This window comes from Mobula hypostoma, chromosome 4, assembly GCF_963921235.1.
Source record: "Mobula hypostoma chromosome 4, sMobHyp1.1, whole genome shotgun sequence".
NCBI lineage: Eukaryota > Metazoa > Chordata > Chondrichthyes > Myliobatiformes > Myliobatidae > Mobula > Mobula hypostoma.
Window position 1 is genome coordinate 86,062,220 of NC_086100.1, and position 16,020 is coordinate 86,078,239.

Sequence of the window (16,020 nt, forward strand, 5' to 3'; positions counted from 1 at the left end):
CAATGAACTGGCCTCAACTGTTTCCTGTGGCAGAGAATTCCACAGATTCACCACTCTCTGTGTGAAGAAGTTTTTCCTAATCTCGGTCCTAAAAGGCTTCCCCTCTATCCTCAAACTGTGGCCCCTTGTTCTGGACTTCCCCAACATCGGGAACAATCTTCCTGCATCTAGCCTGTCCAATCCCTTTAGGATCTTATACGTTTCAATCAGATCCCCCCTCAATCTTCTAAATTCCAACGAGTACAAGCCCAGTTCATCCAGTCTTTCTTCATATGAAAGTCCTGCCATCCCAGGAATCAATCTGGTGAACCTTCTTTGTACTCCATCTATGGCAAGGATGTCTTTCCTCAGATTAGGAGACCAAAAGTGCACACAATACTCCAGGTGTGGTCTCACCAAGGCCTTGTACAACTGCAGTAGTACCTCCCTGCTCCTGTACTCGAATCCTCTCGCTATAAATGCCAGCATACATTCGCCTTTTTCACAGCCTGCTGTACCTGCATGCCCACTTTCAATGACTGGTGTATAATGACACCCAGGTCTCGTTGCACCTCCCCTTTTCCTTATCGGTCATCACTGGGTGGGTCAAATTGGCAAACACAGTTGAATCTTCAGGTATAAACTCGAAAAACTCCCAGAAGATTATTTTATTTACAGAGAATGGCATGAGTGAATCCCATTTAAAACAGGTAGGTGCCAATGAATTTTAATATGTTTTCTCAGAATTATGCTGGAATTTCTTTTCATTTTGGGAGAATGTGTTTTATTTTTCATGAACTTGATATCTTTGGATATAATCAGTCAGCGAGCAGACTAGGGATAGATTCAAATTTGAATAATTATCTGATCTGTTTTACAATGTTAGGCAAAGAAACACATTTTGACAATCAGGAATACTCAAATATCAATTTTGAGGGGGGCGTCACGTGATGACGTGGGATTGAGACGTGTAAATCCAGTTCTCCCACAACAAGTCAGTAAAGTACCGTTAAACAAAACAAAGTTCGTAAATATTTTCTGAAAACTATTTATAAACTTTGTAAGATTACTTTACGATATGCCCCCTAAACTGCAACAAAAGAAGTCTGCAGTTGCGAAGCAGCCGCGAGACGGGAAGAGAAAAGGGCCTACTGCAACGATGGAGCCTCGGACTCAGGTTGGATCTCCTTCGGTAGCAACGGGAGCAACGGCGATGGCATCGGCTTCTGCGAAGAAGTCATCGGTAATGCGCATGCGCAAACCGGCACCACACAAACTACAAGAACCGACAGCCACTGCAATTGAAAATGACTCGGAGTCAGAATCGGATTCTGCAGAGAACATAGAGGAAGAAGAGGAAGAACTGGAAGCGATTGGAAGTAAAGGAGATGATAGTGATATGAGAGAAGCTATATTGCAATTAACGGCTGAATTAAGAAAAGTAAGAGAAGAACTTAGAGATACGAAGATGTGCTATGATAAAGTTATGGCAAGACAGGACAAAATGGATAAGAAGCTTCAGAAGATGGAAAGAGCAATGGGGCATATGAATGATAGAGTGGAAAAAACTGAAAATGATTTGCTTGTCTGGAATTCGGAAAGAAACCGACTCTTGGAGAAAGTGGACATGTTGGAAAATTTTAGTAGACGTAATAATATTAAAATTGTTGGTCTTAAAGAAGATATGGAGGGAGATAAACCAATAGAATTTTTTCAAAGATGGATCCTGGATGTTTTGCAAATGGAAGAGGAGGTTCGATCAATTGAAATTGAGCGGGCACATAGAGCTCTAAGACCAAAACCAAAAGATGACCAATATCCACGATCGATTTTAATAAAATTCTTAAGATTTCAAGACAAGGAAAGGATTCTACAGGCAGCTGCTCGAGCTGCCAAAGATAGAAAAGGGCCATTGATAATTGGAGAGAACAAAGTTTTTTTTCTATCCTGATATAAGTTACGAACTTTTGAAGAGAAGGAAGAAATTTAATCCAGTGAAAAAAACCCTATGGGAGCATGGTTATCAATTTACACTGCGTTATCCTGCAACTTTGAATATTTTTTTGTCAGTTGGAGAAAAAAGATTTTTTGATGATTATCAGAAAGCAGAGCAGTTTATGCGAGATTCTCTGAAAACTCACCAGACACAAGAACAAACCCAGGAGAGCGAGATAGATTGAAGATGAAGATTGGATTAATGAATGGACTTGATGGATTTTTGAAGCTGGATGAATGTATAAATATATTATTAATTATATGAGGGGGGTAAGAAAGGTTAAAACTGGAGGAATATTAGTTGGGAATAGTAATACTAATTTTGTTTATATATATATAATGTTTTTTTTTGTTGCGGGGGAGCTGGAAGAAGCACTGATCGATTGCTACGCTAGTCATGTGTGCAAGCGTGGCTTTTGCCACGACCCGCAAAATGGAGTGGGGTAGTGTGTATCCTTTCGTTCACAACATTAGTGGGGGGGTATTTTTTTCTTGTACTTTTTCTTTCTTTTTTCTTTCTGCTTGGAAGGTTGGGAGGGAGACACATAGGAACATGGTGAAGTTTAAAGAGATTCCCCAAGGAACTATGAAAGTTGAGAAGATAAATAATGTTTTAGATTGGAGTAACTTTGTGAAGAATAATGACTAATTTATTGAATTTTTTGAGTTTTAATGTTAACGGGCTTAATGGACCAATGAAAAGAAAAAGAATCTTAACACATATTAAAAAAATGAAGATAGATTTAGCTTTTTTACAGGAAACGCACCTAACGGAAACAGAACATCAGAAACTAAAGAGAGATTGGGTGGGTAATGTTGTTGCGGCTTCATTTAATTCAAAAGCGAGGGGAGTAGCAATTTTGATCAATAAAACGTTACCAATTAGAATACAAAATGTAATAATTGATTCTGCGGGGAGATATGTGATTATACATTGTCAACTTTTCTCTGAATTATGGACTTTTATGAACATTTATGCACCAAATGAAAATGATGCAAAATTCATACAAGAATCTTTTCTGAATTTGGCGGATGCGCATGAAAAAATATTAATTGGAGGAGACTTTAATTTTTGCTTAGACCCAGTCTTCGATAGATCAACCAAGGCTGTTATAAAATCAAAGGTAGTAAATTTAACTTTATCATTGATGAAGGATTTAAATCTGATTGATATATGGAGAAGAATCAATCCTAAAGAAAGAGACTATTCGTTCTACTCCCATAGACATAAAACTTTCTCAAGGATAGATTTGTTTCTATTATCAGTGCATATTCAACACAGAGTGAAAAATATGGAATATAAAGCAAGAATATTATCAGATCATTCCCCTTTATTAATGACAATAATAATGGCTGATAAGGAAGAAGTGGCTTATAGATGGAGATTTAATTCACTATTATTAAAACGTCAAGATTTTTGTGATTTTATGAAAAAGCAGATTCAATTTTTTTTGGATACAAATTTTCATTCAGTGGATGATAAATTTATATTATGGGATGCGATGAAAGCATATCTTAGGGGCCAGATAATAAGTTGTACGTCTAAAATTAAGAAAGAATATATGGCAGAACTAGATCAATTGGAAAAAGAGATTACAAAAATAGAAAAAGAATCTCAAAGATATATGTCAGAAGAAAAACGAAAACAACTTGTCAATAAGAAGTTACAATACAATACGCTTCAGACATATAGAACGGAAAAAGCAATTATAAGAACTAAACAAAGGTATTATGAGTTAGGTGAGAGAGCACATAAAATTCTTGCCTGGCAGTTGAAAACAGAACAAGCTTCCAAAACAATAAATGCAATTAGAACAAGGGCAAATAAAATATCTTATAAACCTCTTGAAATAAATGAAACTTTTAAAAATTTCTATTCTGAATTATATCAATCAGAATCCCAAAATGATGTTAATGAGATAGAAAGGTTTTTATCACAAGTTTCTCTTCCAAAATTGAATTTGGAAGAACAGAAGGGATTAGATATGCCTTTTACATTAAAAGAAGTTGAAGAAGCTTTAGGATCACTCCAAAGTAATAAATGTCCAGGAGGAGATGGCTTTCCACCTGAATTTTTAAAAAAATTTAAATATTTATTATTTCCTCTTTTTATAGAACTAATACGTCAAGCAGAAAAAATACATAAACTTCCAGAATCTTTTTCAACAGCGATTGTAATAGTATTGCCAAAAAAAGACAGAGATCCTATGAAACCAGCATCATATAGGCCTATTTTTTATTGAATATGGATTATAAAATAATAGCAACATTTATATCAAATAGATTAATTAAAAATAGACAATTGGCAGATAATGTAACTCGGCTACTCAGTATAATTCATTTGGCACAAAAAAGGGATGAGAAGAGTATAGTAGTAGCTTTGGATGCAGAAACAGCATTTGATAGACGAGAATGGGATTTTTTATTTAAAGTACTAGAAAAATATGGGTTAGGAACATCTTTTATAAATTGGATTAAAACTTTAAATTCTAACCCTAAAGCTAAAGTGGTGACAAACTCTCAAAGTTCAACACCATTCCAGTTAAAAAGGTCAACTAGACAAGGTTGTCCACTATCACCTGCTTTATTTGTATTGGCGATAGAGCCATTAGCAGAACTAATTAGAATTGATCCAGATATTATGGGTTTTAGAGTTAATCAGGAAGAATATAAAATTAATCTTTTTGCCGATGATGTTTTGATCTATTTAACAAATCCACAATATTCGTTACATAAATTATCTTCTAGATTGGATGAATATGGGAAGGTATCAGGTTACAAAATAAATTGGGATAAAAGTGAAATTTTACCTCTTACTAAAGGAGACTATAGTCAATGTCGATTAGTAACCCAATTTAGATGGCCGGTAAATGGTGTAAAATATTTAGGTATAAGACTTGATAATGATCTAAAGAATTTATATAAATTTAATTATTTACCACTATTGAAAAAAATTCAAGAAGATCTTGACAAATGGATGATATTACCAATAACATTAGTAGGTAGAGTCAATGTTGTAAAAATGAATATATTTCCTAGATTACAGTATCTGTTTCAAACATTACCAATACAATTGCCACAGAAATTTTTTCAAGAGTTAAATAAATGTGTGAGAAAATTTCTTTGGAAAGGTAAAATGTCAAGAATATCATTGGAAAAATTGACATGTAAATTTGGGTTAGGAGCGTTACAACTTCCAAACTTTAAAAACTATTATAAAGCAAATCAACTTAGATTTATTGCATCTTTCTTTGATGATCGAAAACCAGCATGGATTAAAATAGAACTAGACAAGATAGGAGAAAATAGACCTGAAGATTTTACATATAAATGGGAATCTAAATTGATACGGGAAAAGAAAGAATCTCCTATATTAACACATTTGATTGATCTATGGAATAAGATAAATGTTGATAATGAAACACAGAAATCTCTATTAGCAAGGAGACCTTTGTTCCAAAACAGACTTATTCCTTTTACAATGGACAATCAACTTTTATATAATTGGTACCAAAAAGGGATTAAATTTATAGGAGATTGTTTTGAACGAGGTATATTGATGTCATTTGAACAATTAAAGGATAAATATAAAATATCTAATAATACTTTCTTCTGTTACTTTCAATTAAGGGCTTACTTAAAAGGTAAGCTGGGTCAAACAATGTTTTTGCCAAAACCTAATGAAATTGAAATTTTAATTCAAAAAGGGAAAATTAAAAAAATTATTTCTTGTATGTATAATTTGATTCAAGAACAGACAATTAAACAAGGAACCCATAAGTCAAAGCAAAAATGGGAAACAGATCTGAATATTATTATTGATGAAACAAATTGGTCAAGACTTTGTCTTGACAGTATGACAAATACAATAAATGTTCGACTTAGATTAGTACAATATAATTTTTTACATCAATTATATATTACACCGCAAAAAATAGATTAAATTCAAATTTTTCTGATAAATGTTTTCGGTGTAATCAAGAAGTTGGTACTTTTTTACATTCTACTTGGTCTTGTTTTAAAATTCAACCCTTTTGGATAAATTTAAGAATCTTATTGGAACAAATTACTGCAATTCAACTTCCACATAACCCTGTATTATTTTTATTAGGTGATATTGAAGGGATAAAACCGAAACTTAAATTGAATAAATATCAGAAAGAATTTATAAAAATTGCATTGGCAGTAGCTAAGAAGACTATAGCAGTTACTTGGAAATCTGATTCGTATTTAAGTATGGATCGTTGGAATAATGAAATGGCTAGTTCTATTCCACTTGAAAAAATTACTTATAATTTAAAAGATAAATATGTAACATTTTTGAATATTTGGCACCCTTATTTACAAAAGATAGGATGGCATATTTAAGTGCTCCGATAGAGAATTTGGTCACTTGGGGAAAGTAACGAATAATTATACCAAATTCATTTTGAATCCCATGGAGCATGTGGAAACCTTCCAATAACCAGGCGGTTCTTTTTTTTCTTTCTTTTTTTTTCTTTTTCTTCCTTTTTTAGGTAGGACTATATTTGGGGAGGGGAGGGGGGAGGGTAGATTCTTTTTTTTCATGTATTCTTTTTGAAAATTCAATAAAAATTATATTAAAAAATCAATTTTGAGTATTGATGCCCAGACATAGCAAAAACAAAAAGCACAAAAAGAATGTCATTAAGACAAAAAAGTTTAGTATACTGTGTTAATATGATTCTGACATAGCTTTGGTTTTGTTTTCACTGTGTTTTTCATTAAACGTATTAAAGAAATTAGAATGATTAGGAGTATTGAAGAAATATTGAGGCAACATTGAATTAAAATTTCAGTCGAGCAGTTTTGCGTTTTGTGGCAGAGCTGGGCATTTCTGATGGCAGGTCATACGCCCATAATATTGGCTCAGTTCCTCTCTCTACACTGCTGCCGTACACACAGGGTATTTCCAACATTCTCTCTGCTGTCAGATTTCCAGTAACTGTGGAGTTCTGTGTCTCCTCAATCCTGCACAGCTTTCGCCTCTTCTCATCCTCTCTCCTCTCCTTCTATTTACATGTCCTCACAGAGATCAGCTGTGATTAACCAGTCACCAACGCCCTCTCAGCTCACACCGCCACAATTCATGGAGTTCTGTCTCTGTTGGTCTCCACCCTATCACTGTTACTCACTTTGTCCTCTCCACCCCTCACTCGGCTCTGCAACTTGAAATATCTCTGTTTTTGATCTCCTCTGAGCTTGATGAAGCTTCATTGAATTGGATCATTAATTTCTGGTTTTCTCTCTACTTGTACTGCCTGACCCATGTTCCCCTGGTACGTTACGATTTATTTCAGATTTTCATCATCTGCACAGTTTTACCTCTCAAGCGCCAAACACACTCCTCACAGTTAACAAGCCATTTCTTGCCAGTGCAGGTTGGGAGTAGTACTCGACTTCTCACCAGCATAATGTCATGTTTTGCCTTGGTAATCTCATGGGGTGATGGATAGAGACCCAATGCCAGCCATTTGTGGCATCTTGACAGCAAATCTTCAGCAAAATTGTGCCTTATGCCGTGGCTCAGCTGGAATTCTTTGTGATATTTTCAGTGTAAGTTTAGCTGTGAGAGAGGCTGTCTTTAAAACAAAGGCTTTCATGTCGTTTTGGAAAAGTTGAAATAAGAAGGTATTTCCTTTGCACATGGACTGCCAGCATGATGAACAGATTAGAGATCAAGAGGGGATGGGAAGTAATGACCATTGAAGTCGCTGCCAGTGTTGCATCCTGCATCTGGGAGCAGTTTAAGAAAAAATCCATTGCACTTGTCACAGTTAATGCACTGACAGAATCGGAGCTAACATTTGCAATCTTAAACTGGACACAGTTACACATACACAACATACACAGAAACATGGACACATACAGACATAGACATGCGCACACACACACACACACACACAGACACACACACACACACACACACAAACACCGACACAAACACATTTACGTATGTAGTCATGTGCAAGTGTATATATACACACACACACACACACCAACCCACACAGAGTTTGAGAGAGAGAGAGAAGCACCGGTTGCTTGATGATTGGTAATGGTATGATTGTGTCAGGATCCAGTGGACGTGTAATGACGTGCCTGAGAGCTGACATTTGCCCTCTGCAAGTTAGCAAACAATTCACTGAACTCGACCCGTAGCACCTTGTCAGCAAAAGAATGGTATTATCACTGTCCCTTCAGAGAGGAATGCTGCTGGTTCAGGAGGGAGTAGGTTATTTCTGAAAGTAAATCAGAAATTCTATTTCTGATCAACTCAAACCTTTCATGATATCTTTCTCTTTCGGTCCTTAATTCTAGATCCCAATAACTTCAGGACAGCAAATGCTGAGGATTCATAATTTGCCAATTTCTTTTAAACGTGTTTTGTTAAAGAAAGAGTGCTGCCATCAATAGTGGGATTAATTTGTCTTCCTTTTCTAGAAATCTAAATATGTCTTACTTCATGTAGTCAATATTGAAAACAGAACGTGCATCTTTGTTTTGCAGCAACATTTGACAAAACATCTCAGCTCCACACTATGATCTCCATGCAGAAAGGATATTTCCTTGTCTCAATACTTGCAACTGCAGGTGTGTTGTACAAATGCTGGGATTTAGAAGGCTATTATTCCATTCAAAGGTACATGCTTGGAATGTTGCATGTAAAAGACAATTCTGGTTCTGAAAAAGATGTTTCTGATCTTGCATTCTTACACCAGAAACCCAGGATTATATTTCTGGAGTCGACTGACAACGTAGAGCCAACACCATTAGTGGTGTGTTCAGTGGAGTCTGCTGCTCTAAGAAACCCAGACAAACCAATTTATTATTTCATGAAGGGATTCAGTGGCAACTTGAGCCAGTATCCACAGCCTGAGTACAAAGGCATCCCATTGCTCTCCTCAGTGAGCAATGTCACCATTCTACCCTTGAATGTCACTGAACTGTTTGAAGACACTCCATTGAAAAACTGGTACCAAAAGGTAATCAACAGAAATATATGATTTTGTTTGGTAAACTCAGTGCTTGACACAAATTAACTTGTTTTTAAATGAATGTAGAGTCTGTGGGAATGCCGGGAAATACAATATCCAGGTCAGAAGTACTAAAGATAATGAAAGGCATTGCCACATCGACAAACATTGCTTACCCTGTTGTTTAATTTTAAACCAGTGTGTTGTTTCGGAGCACATGTTACTACAGGCCAGGTGTTGGAGGCAGGGCAGACTCGCTCATGGACCCCAAAAGGAAAGGAACAAGGTGTATTTTGAGACAAGGCAGTGCTGTACAAAGCAAGCAGAGAAAATTATTGTGACTAAAAATTTAAACTCAACACCTTGTGTTGTGTTCTTATTTTTATACATACTGTGGGTTAACAATAAAGAATCATATTCTCGAAGAATTAGAACTTTTACTGACAGCAACAAAACCAAATCAAGTTTTTACCAAGCCATCTTCCAGATCATTCTAACATTTCTGCACATGCTCAGAACTCTTTCCTATCATGTTCTGACATGGCATTTCACTACATCTTCATTTCCTTAAAAAGAAAAACAATTAGCAATATTAACCAGAACAAATGCATAATTTAACATGTTCCTATCAGTCTCCCTTGGGGTTTACGAACACGAGTAGACCTTCCAAGTGGTTCACACAGTCCTAGTGTTTCATTGCTATTTCCATGTTTTGTCTGGTCTGCATCAGTTAACTGAAACACTTGAGGTCTTGTGATTTCTTCTTAACACTGCTCCTTCTTCTGTTTGGACCATATATGATCTCAGTTGTACTTCTTCAAGTACTGTAGCTTTCTTAATTCCATTTGCAATGAAATACAAATCTTCTTTTCTTCAGCTAATTCATTCATTAACTCTGTAATCTTTTTTTTATGCTGAGACTTCATTATTTCAATAAAGCTTCTCAAGTTCATTTTCAAGCACTGCATTTACTTGTTTTATTTTCTTTCTACTTTTGCAACAACGTGAAAAATGATTACTCTTACCGCAATCATTGCACATTTTCCCATACGCTGGACACTGTTTAGGCTGGTGCAGCTGCCAATAGCGATCACATAGCTTTTTTCACTCAGATGACATCTTGCTCTCTGTCGGTTTTGTTATCGTCTTATTAATTTTTCTAATAGGTTCGTGCTTTTCCACAGTCTCTACGTGGCAGCTGTCAGTGAAAATTCTTTAGCCTGCGACGTCACTGTTTCCGAAGCTTTGCGGAGCATCAAAGCTACTTTTAAGTCTAAGTCTTGTTCTCCTAACAGTCTTCCTCTCAGACCATTATCCCCAATGCCACAAACAATTCTGTCTTTAATGAGAGAGTCTGTAAATTCTGTAAACTCACATGTTTTTCTCTGGTGTCTCAATTCAGTAACATATTGATCAATTGTTTCACCAGCTGTCTGCGCAGTGTAAAAAATTTAAGCCTTTCATATGTCAAATTACGCTTTGGTATACAAAATGCCTCAAATTTGTCCAATATCGATTCCAATTTTAAATTATCTCCATCTGCAAAAATAAAGTGATTATATACCTCAATTGCATCGTCACCTATTAGGTGGAGTAGAAGCGCAGCTTTTGTTTTTTCCGGTTTTCTATGAGCTTCGATCGCCGACAAATATATTTCAAAACGCTGCTTCAATTTTCTTCAGTTCTCAGCTACGTTCCCAGTTAGCTGAAGTGTCAGAGGAGGTTGCAGACCTTCCATTTTTAAAACTGTTAGCAAATACCAAAACAGTGTGAACTCTTTTTTCTTCGATTATCTTCGCTTCTCCCATGTTAGCGAACGTAGTTTTCTTCCAGACCAACTTCTGACACCATGTTGTGCTCTTATTTTTATATGTACTGTGGGTTAACAATACAGAATTATGTTCTAGAAGGATTAGAAGTTTTATTTACAGCAACAAAACCATACCACGTTTTTACCAAGTCTTGTTCCAGATCGCTCTAACATTTCTGCATATGCCCAGACCTCTTTCCAATCATGTTCTGACACATCATATCACCAAACCTTCGGTCTCAACTGAAGACTGAGCAGAGGTAGTCTGTACAACAGTCATTTGCCTAATCTGGTTTTGGATTCTCCAGTGTAGAAAAAACAGAATCCTGATGCAGTGCACTAAAATTGGTAGAAATGCAGGTATTTTGTTGTTTGACCTGGAAGGAGTAATTGAGCACCTGGAAGGTAGATAAGGAACTTCTGTAAGTACTGACTCCCTTCTCACATGACCAAAGTACAGAAATTTTTGCTCAATGTACATGCAAAGGTGCTGTGAGATGGAAAATAATTATTATGGTAATAGGTGTTCGAGTTAATTCCACAATAAAACTTCCAACATGTGGTCCAAAACCTAAAGTCAAGAGATGATGGATGACTGTGGGACCCCACATTTTCACACAACTCAGAAAATCTTTTAAAGAAAGAACACACAAGACACAAGTACTGCAAATCTACTTCACAAAGAGCCATAAAATCTTCAGTCAGTCACACCTTAGTCCTCTGGAGCACAGAGTTAGTATTTAAATATCGTCCAGCACGTTACAATGAGTGAATATTTTCAGGGAAGTTGTTGATGCCATTGTCAGTGTAAACTCCCGAACAACAAAGATATGATTTTATTTTGTTTAAACAATTTTACTTTCAATGTCTCAGTTCAATACGTGAGGGCTGCCACCTTTTCATCCCACAATCCCCTTCCTCGCCCAGTGCGCAAGTGTATACAAGGGAAAAAGCACATCCCTACTAAATGTTTACATAGTCCTAGTTGACAGAGCTCAACACTCTTCCATCCTTTTTGTGTATATATCAGAAAAAAATAAGTTAAAAAAATTAAAGACCATTCAAATACCCATTAGGATATGAGAGTTATTTTTAACCTCTGTCTTTCTAGAGGGTGACCCCTTGCAAGACAGCAGGTCCTGATGCAGTACCAGATAAGGCTCTAAAAATCTGTGCTAACCAACTGGCGGGAGTATTCAAGGACATTTTCAACCTCTCACTTCTAAGGGTGGAAGTTCCCCCTTGCTTCAAAAAGGCAACAATTATAACAGTGCCTAAGAAAAATAATGTCAGCTGCCTTGATGGCTATCATCCAGTGGCACTCACATCTACAGTGATGAAATACTTCGAGAGGTTGGTTATTACTAGACTGAACTCCTGCCTGAGCAAGCACCTGGACACATTGCAGTTTGCCTGTCACCACAGTAGGTCAACGGCAGATGCAATCTCCATGGCTCTTCACACAGCTTTAGACAACTTGAACAACACAATCACCTATGTCAGGATGCTGTTTATTGACTATAGCTCAGCATTTAATGCTACCATTCTCACTATCCTGATTGATATGTTATAGAACCAGGGCCTCTGTATCTCCCTCTGCAATTGGATCCTCGACTTCCTAACAGGAAAACCACAATCTGCGTGGATTGGTGATAATACCTCGTCCTCGCTGAGATCAACACTGGTGCATCTCAGCAGTGTGTGCTTAGCCCAATACTCTACTCTCTCTGTACCAATGACTGTGTGGCTAGGCATAGCTCAAATGTCATCTATAAATGTGCTGATGATACAACCACTGATGGTAGAATATCAGATGGAGATGAGAGGGCGTACAGGAGCGAGATATACCAACTAGTGGAGTGGTGTTGCAGCAATAACCTAGCACCCAATGTCAGTAAGATGAAAGAGCTGATTGTGGACTTCAGGAAGGGTAAGATGAAGGAGCACATACCAATCCTAATAGAGGGATCAGAAGTGGAGAGAGTGAGCAGGTTCAAGTTCCTGGGTGTCAAGATCTCTGAGGACCTACCCTGGTCTCAACATATTTCTGCAGCTATAAAAAAGGCAAGACAGTGACTATACTTAATTACAAGTTGGAAGAAATTTGGGGCTACTGCACAGGACGGAAAGAAGCTGCAGATGGTCATAAATTTAGTTGGCTCCTTCTGGGGTACGAGCTTACAAAGTAGTCAAAACATCTTCAAGGAGCGGTGCTTCAGAAAGACAGTGTCCATTATTAAGAATCCCCAGCACCCAGAGCATGTCCTTTTCTCACTGTTACCATCAGGTAGAAAGTACAGAAGCCTGAAGGCGCACACTCAGTGATTCAGGAACAGCCTCTTCCCCTCTGCCATCTGATCCCTAAATGGACATTGAACCCATGAACGCTACCTCACTTTTTTGATATATATTATTTCTGGTTTTGCACAATTTTTAATCTATTCAATATACGTTTACTGTAATTGATTCTTTTCTTCTATATTATGTATAACGAAGGCTGTTAATTTAACAAATTTCACAACACATGCTGATGATAATAAACCTAATTCTGATACAGTACTGGTATTAATAGAATTCATAATGCCTTCACTAAGTGCCTTTAACAGCACAAGAGCTGGTGCTCCCTCCTTTGTGAGACACCCAGCTAGAACTTTCTTTGTAGTTGACTATTATCTTAATTTCTTTTCTTTCTAATCATTATTTCTACATCTATATTTCTCTTCCTGATGCTAAATACAGTTCTTTATTACCACTGAAATACTCAGTTAATGGATTAAACTTTCCTTGTCATTTATACTGTAGGTAAATCCACTAAAGGAAAAGTTTTGGACTCATGTGCTTGCAGATGGCTGCAGGTTAGCGTTGATCTGGAGATATGGAGGCATCTACCTGGATACTGACATTATATCACTGAGGCCTATGCCATTTGATAACTTTATCTGTCCACAAAGTCCAGCTGTTTTCAGTAACGGAGCAATGGGTTTCCAGCAGAAGCACCATACCTTTTTGTGGAATTGCATGGAAGATTTTGTGGCCAATTACATTGGACATGTTTGGGGTCAACAAGGTCCTGAACTGATTTCCCGTGTGCTGAAGAGATGGTGCAATACTAGTAAACCAGCCACCTTCATTGGCAAGGAATGCAATGACATCTCTCTATGGATCACAAATCGTTTCTATCCAATCCCATATCCAGCATGGGAGAGGTACTATGCCCCCTGGAAAAAGGAGCATATAGAACGGGCCTTTTCAGATACGTATGGAGCACATGTCTGGAACTTTATGAATAAACAGAAGAAAAGAAAAGTTGTTGCTGGAAGTGGATCATTAATGGAACATCTTTTCCAGTTGCATTGTCCGAATACTTACAAAAAATTAATTCAATCCAGCAATAGTACAGCATGATTTTGGACATGACATTGTGAAATGAGTGACATAATTAAATTGACAGATTTTGCTAAATTTACAGTCTTAAAATACATAAAACCTCTTTGACTACAATTGTAAACTAGAGTGCATTCATTATTAAACTAGGAATTCTGACAACTGGATACACAACTATTCAATGATTCAATGGAAATACTAATCAGAATTGAAACCCAATTTCCAACCCCAGTTTTATGTGATGTAACTTGGCAGTGAAGGTATTTGCCAGTGACCACAAACTAGCTGATCCACAGTCTGCTCACTGTAGAACAACAAAGCAACAACACTTGACAGGCTTCTCCGGTGAAAAATATTGAATGAGAAAAAAATGTTTCAGGTAATCAGGGACACTGCATCGTTGCATTTACTTTACTCAAACAGTTTAATATTTTTGCATTTGGTAGAATGATGATTCTGTATTATTAGAGAATGGCCAAGTGCTTAGGAAACTGAACTTGAATGATTTACATAATTCAATGAAGGATATTTTCAAAAAAGAGTTAACAAGGAAGATGAGATTATATCTATGCAACGGAAAATATCAATGCTGAGGAAATTGCTGGGAACACCAAATTGACTTTTGGATGCAGGGAGATGACTGAAAAGCATGAGTACCATAACGTCAGAGAACACACAGGCTTACAGTTCACCTTGTACTGCACGAGAAGCTCCAGATATGAGTGTCTATCAGTGACTGTCAAAGAGATGCTCTTGAGATCTTCATTTGACAATGGCAGACAATGGACAATGAACAATGGAATGGGGAACCTACAATGCACTGTCAAATGTCATTTTTTGTTGTCTTCAGCAGATTATGTATCTTGTACATGTGACAGTAAAAATCAATGGAAATTTTCCTGCCATATGTCAAATTATCTTTCATGTCACATCCCATTGCTGCTAGTTGTTGTTGAGTATGATTGGAAATACCACCCAAGACTCAATACAGCTCAAAATTTTCTCCCAAGTGCTATTTAATGTATTTAATACTGTTTTTCTATTACTGTCTTACTTTTATCTACTGCTTTATTTAATTGCCTGAGAGGAAGCCAAACAGAGTTTCATTGTACCTATGTATAATGAGAATAAAGATCATTCAATTCAATTCAATAAATTCAGAAAGTGAAGAGAGTACTGAGGGTAGAGAGGACTCCACATTAGAGATGTAGAGCAAAAGGTCATCAGCATAAAGTGACAACTTATGAGTGATACCTCTCCTTAAAATACCCAAGATGTCAACGGATTCCCGAAACACGATGGCTAAAGGCTCTAAAGCCAAATCAAAAAGCAAAGGACTCAAATGACATCCTTTTCTGGTTCCACGTTGGAGATTAAATGGTTTAGAATTCTGACAGTTAGTAAGAACCTGGGCAGTGGGAGATGAATAAAGTAATTTAATCCATTGAATAAAATTGGACCCAAATTTAAATTTTTCTAATACTTTAAATAAATAATTCCATTCAACCCAGTCAAAGGCTTTCTCAGCATCCAAAGAAATCACACATTCTGAAGTTTCTTTAGAAGGACAATAAATAACATTCAATAAATGACAAATGTTAAAATGAGAATAACAATTTTTAATAAATCCAGTCTCGTCATCAGAGATAATAAAAGGCAGAATGTTTTCCATCCTATGAGCCAAAAGTTTAGATAAAATTTTAGTGTCAACATTAAGTAAAGAAATAGGTCTGTAGGAAGGCCAATCAGTTGGATCTTTATTCTTTTTGAGAATAAGTGAAATAGGGGCATTATAAAAAGATTGTGGCAACCTTCCTAATTTAAAAGAGTCAGAAAGGACGGAAAGTAAGTGAGGAA

The 16,020-nt window shown here is 36.6% G+C and overlaps 1 protein-coding gene across 2 annotated transcripts; it reads left to right on the plus strand.

The window, feature by feature from the left end:
• The first annotated feature begins 666 nt into the window (after positions 1-666).
• On the plus strand, positions 667-15,337 carry LOC134344865 (alpha-1,4-N-acetylglucosaminyltransferase-like). 2 transcript variants are annotated; one of them, XM_063044986.1, is made up of 4 exons: positions 667-689; positions 8,503-8,635; positions 8,715-8,978; positions 13,582-15,337. In XM_063044986.1, the coding sequence occupies exons 2-4, from the start codon at positions 8,600-8,602 to the stop codon at positions 14,182-14,184; spliced, it is 903 nt and encodes a 300-aa protein (XP_062901056.1). In that variant the 5' UTR covers positions 667-689; positions 8,503-8,599; the 3' UTR covers positions 14,185-15,337. The 2 variants fall into 2 exon arrangements, with proteins under 2 accessions (XP_062901056.1, XP_062901054.1); XM_063044984.1 differs by lacking the exon at positions 667-689 and having other exon boundaries at positions 8,506-8,978.
• The last annotated feature ends 683 nt before the right edge of the window (positions 15,338-16,020 follow it).

Excerpts from the sequence above, each read along its gene's own strand:
- LOC134344865 (XM_063044984.1), top strand. The coding sequence starts at position 8,535 with ATGATCTCCATGCAGAAAGGATATTTCCTTGTCTCAATACTTGCAACT. Across the intron at positions 8,979-13,581 it reads TGAAAAACTGGTACCAAAAG|GTAAATCCACTAAAGGAAAA; the intron begins GTAATCAACAGA and ends TTTATACTGTAG.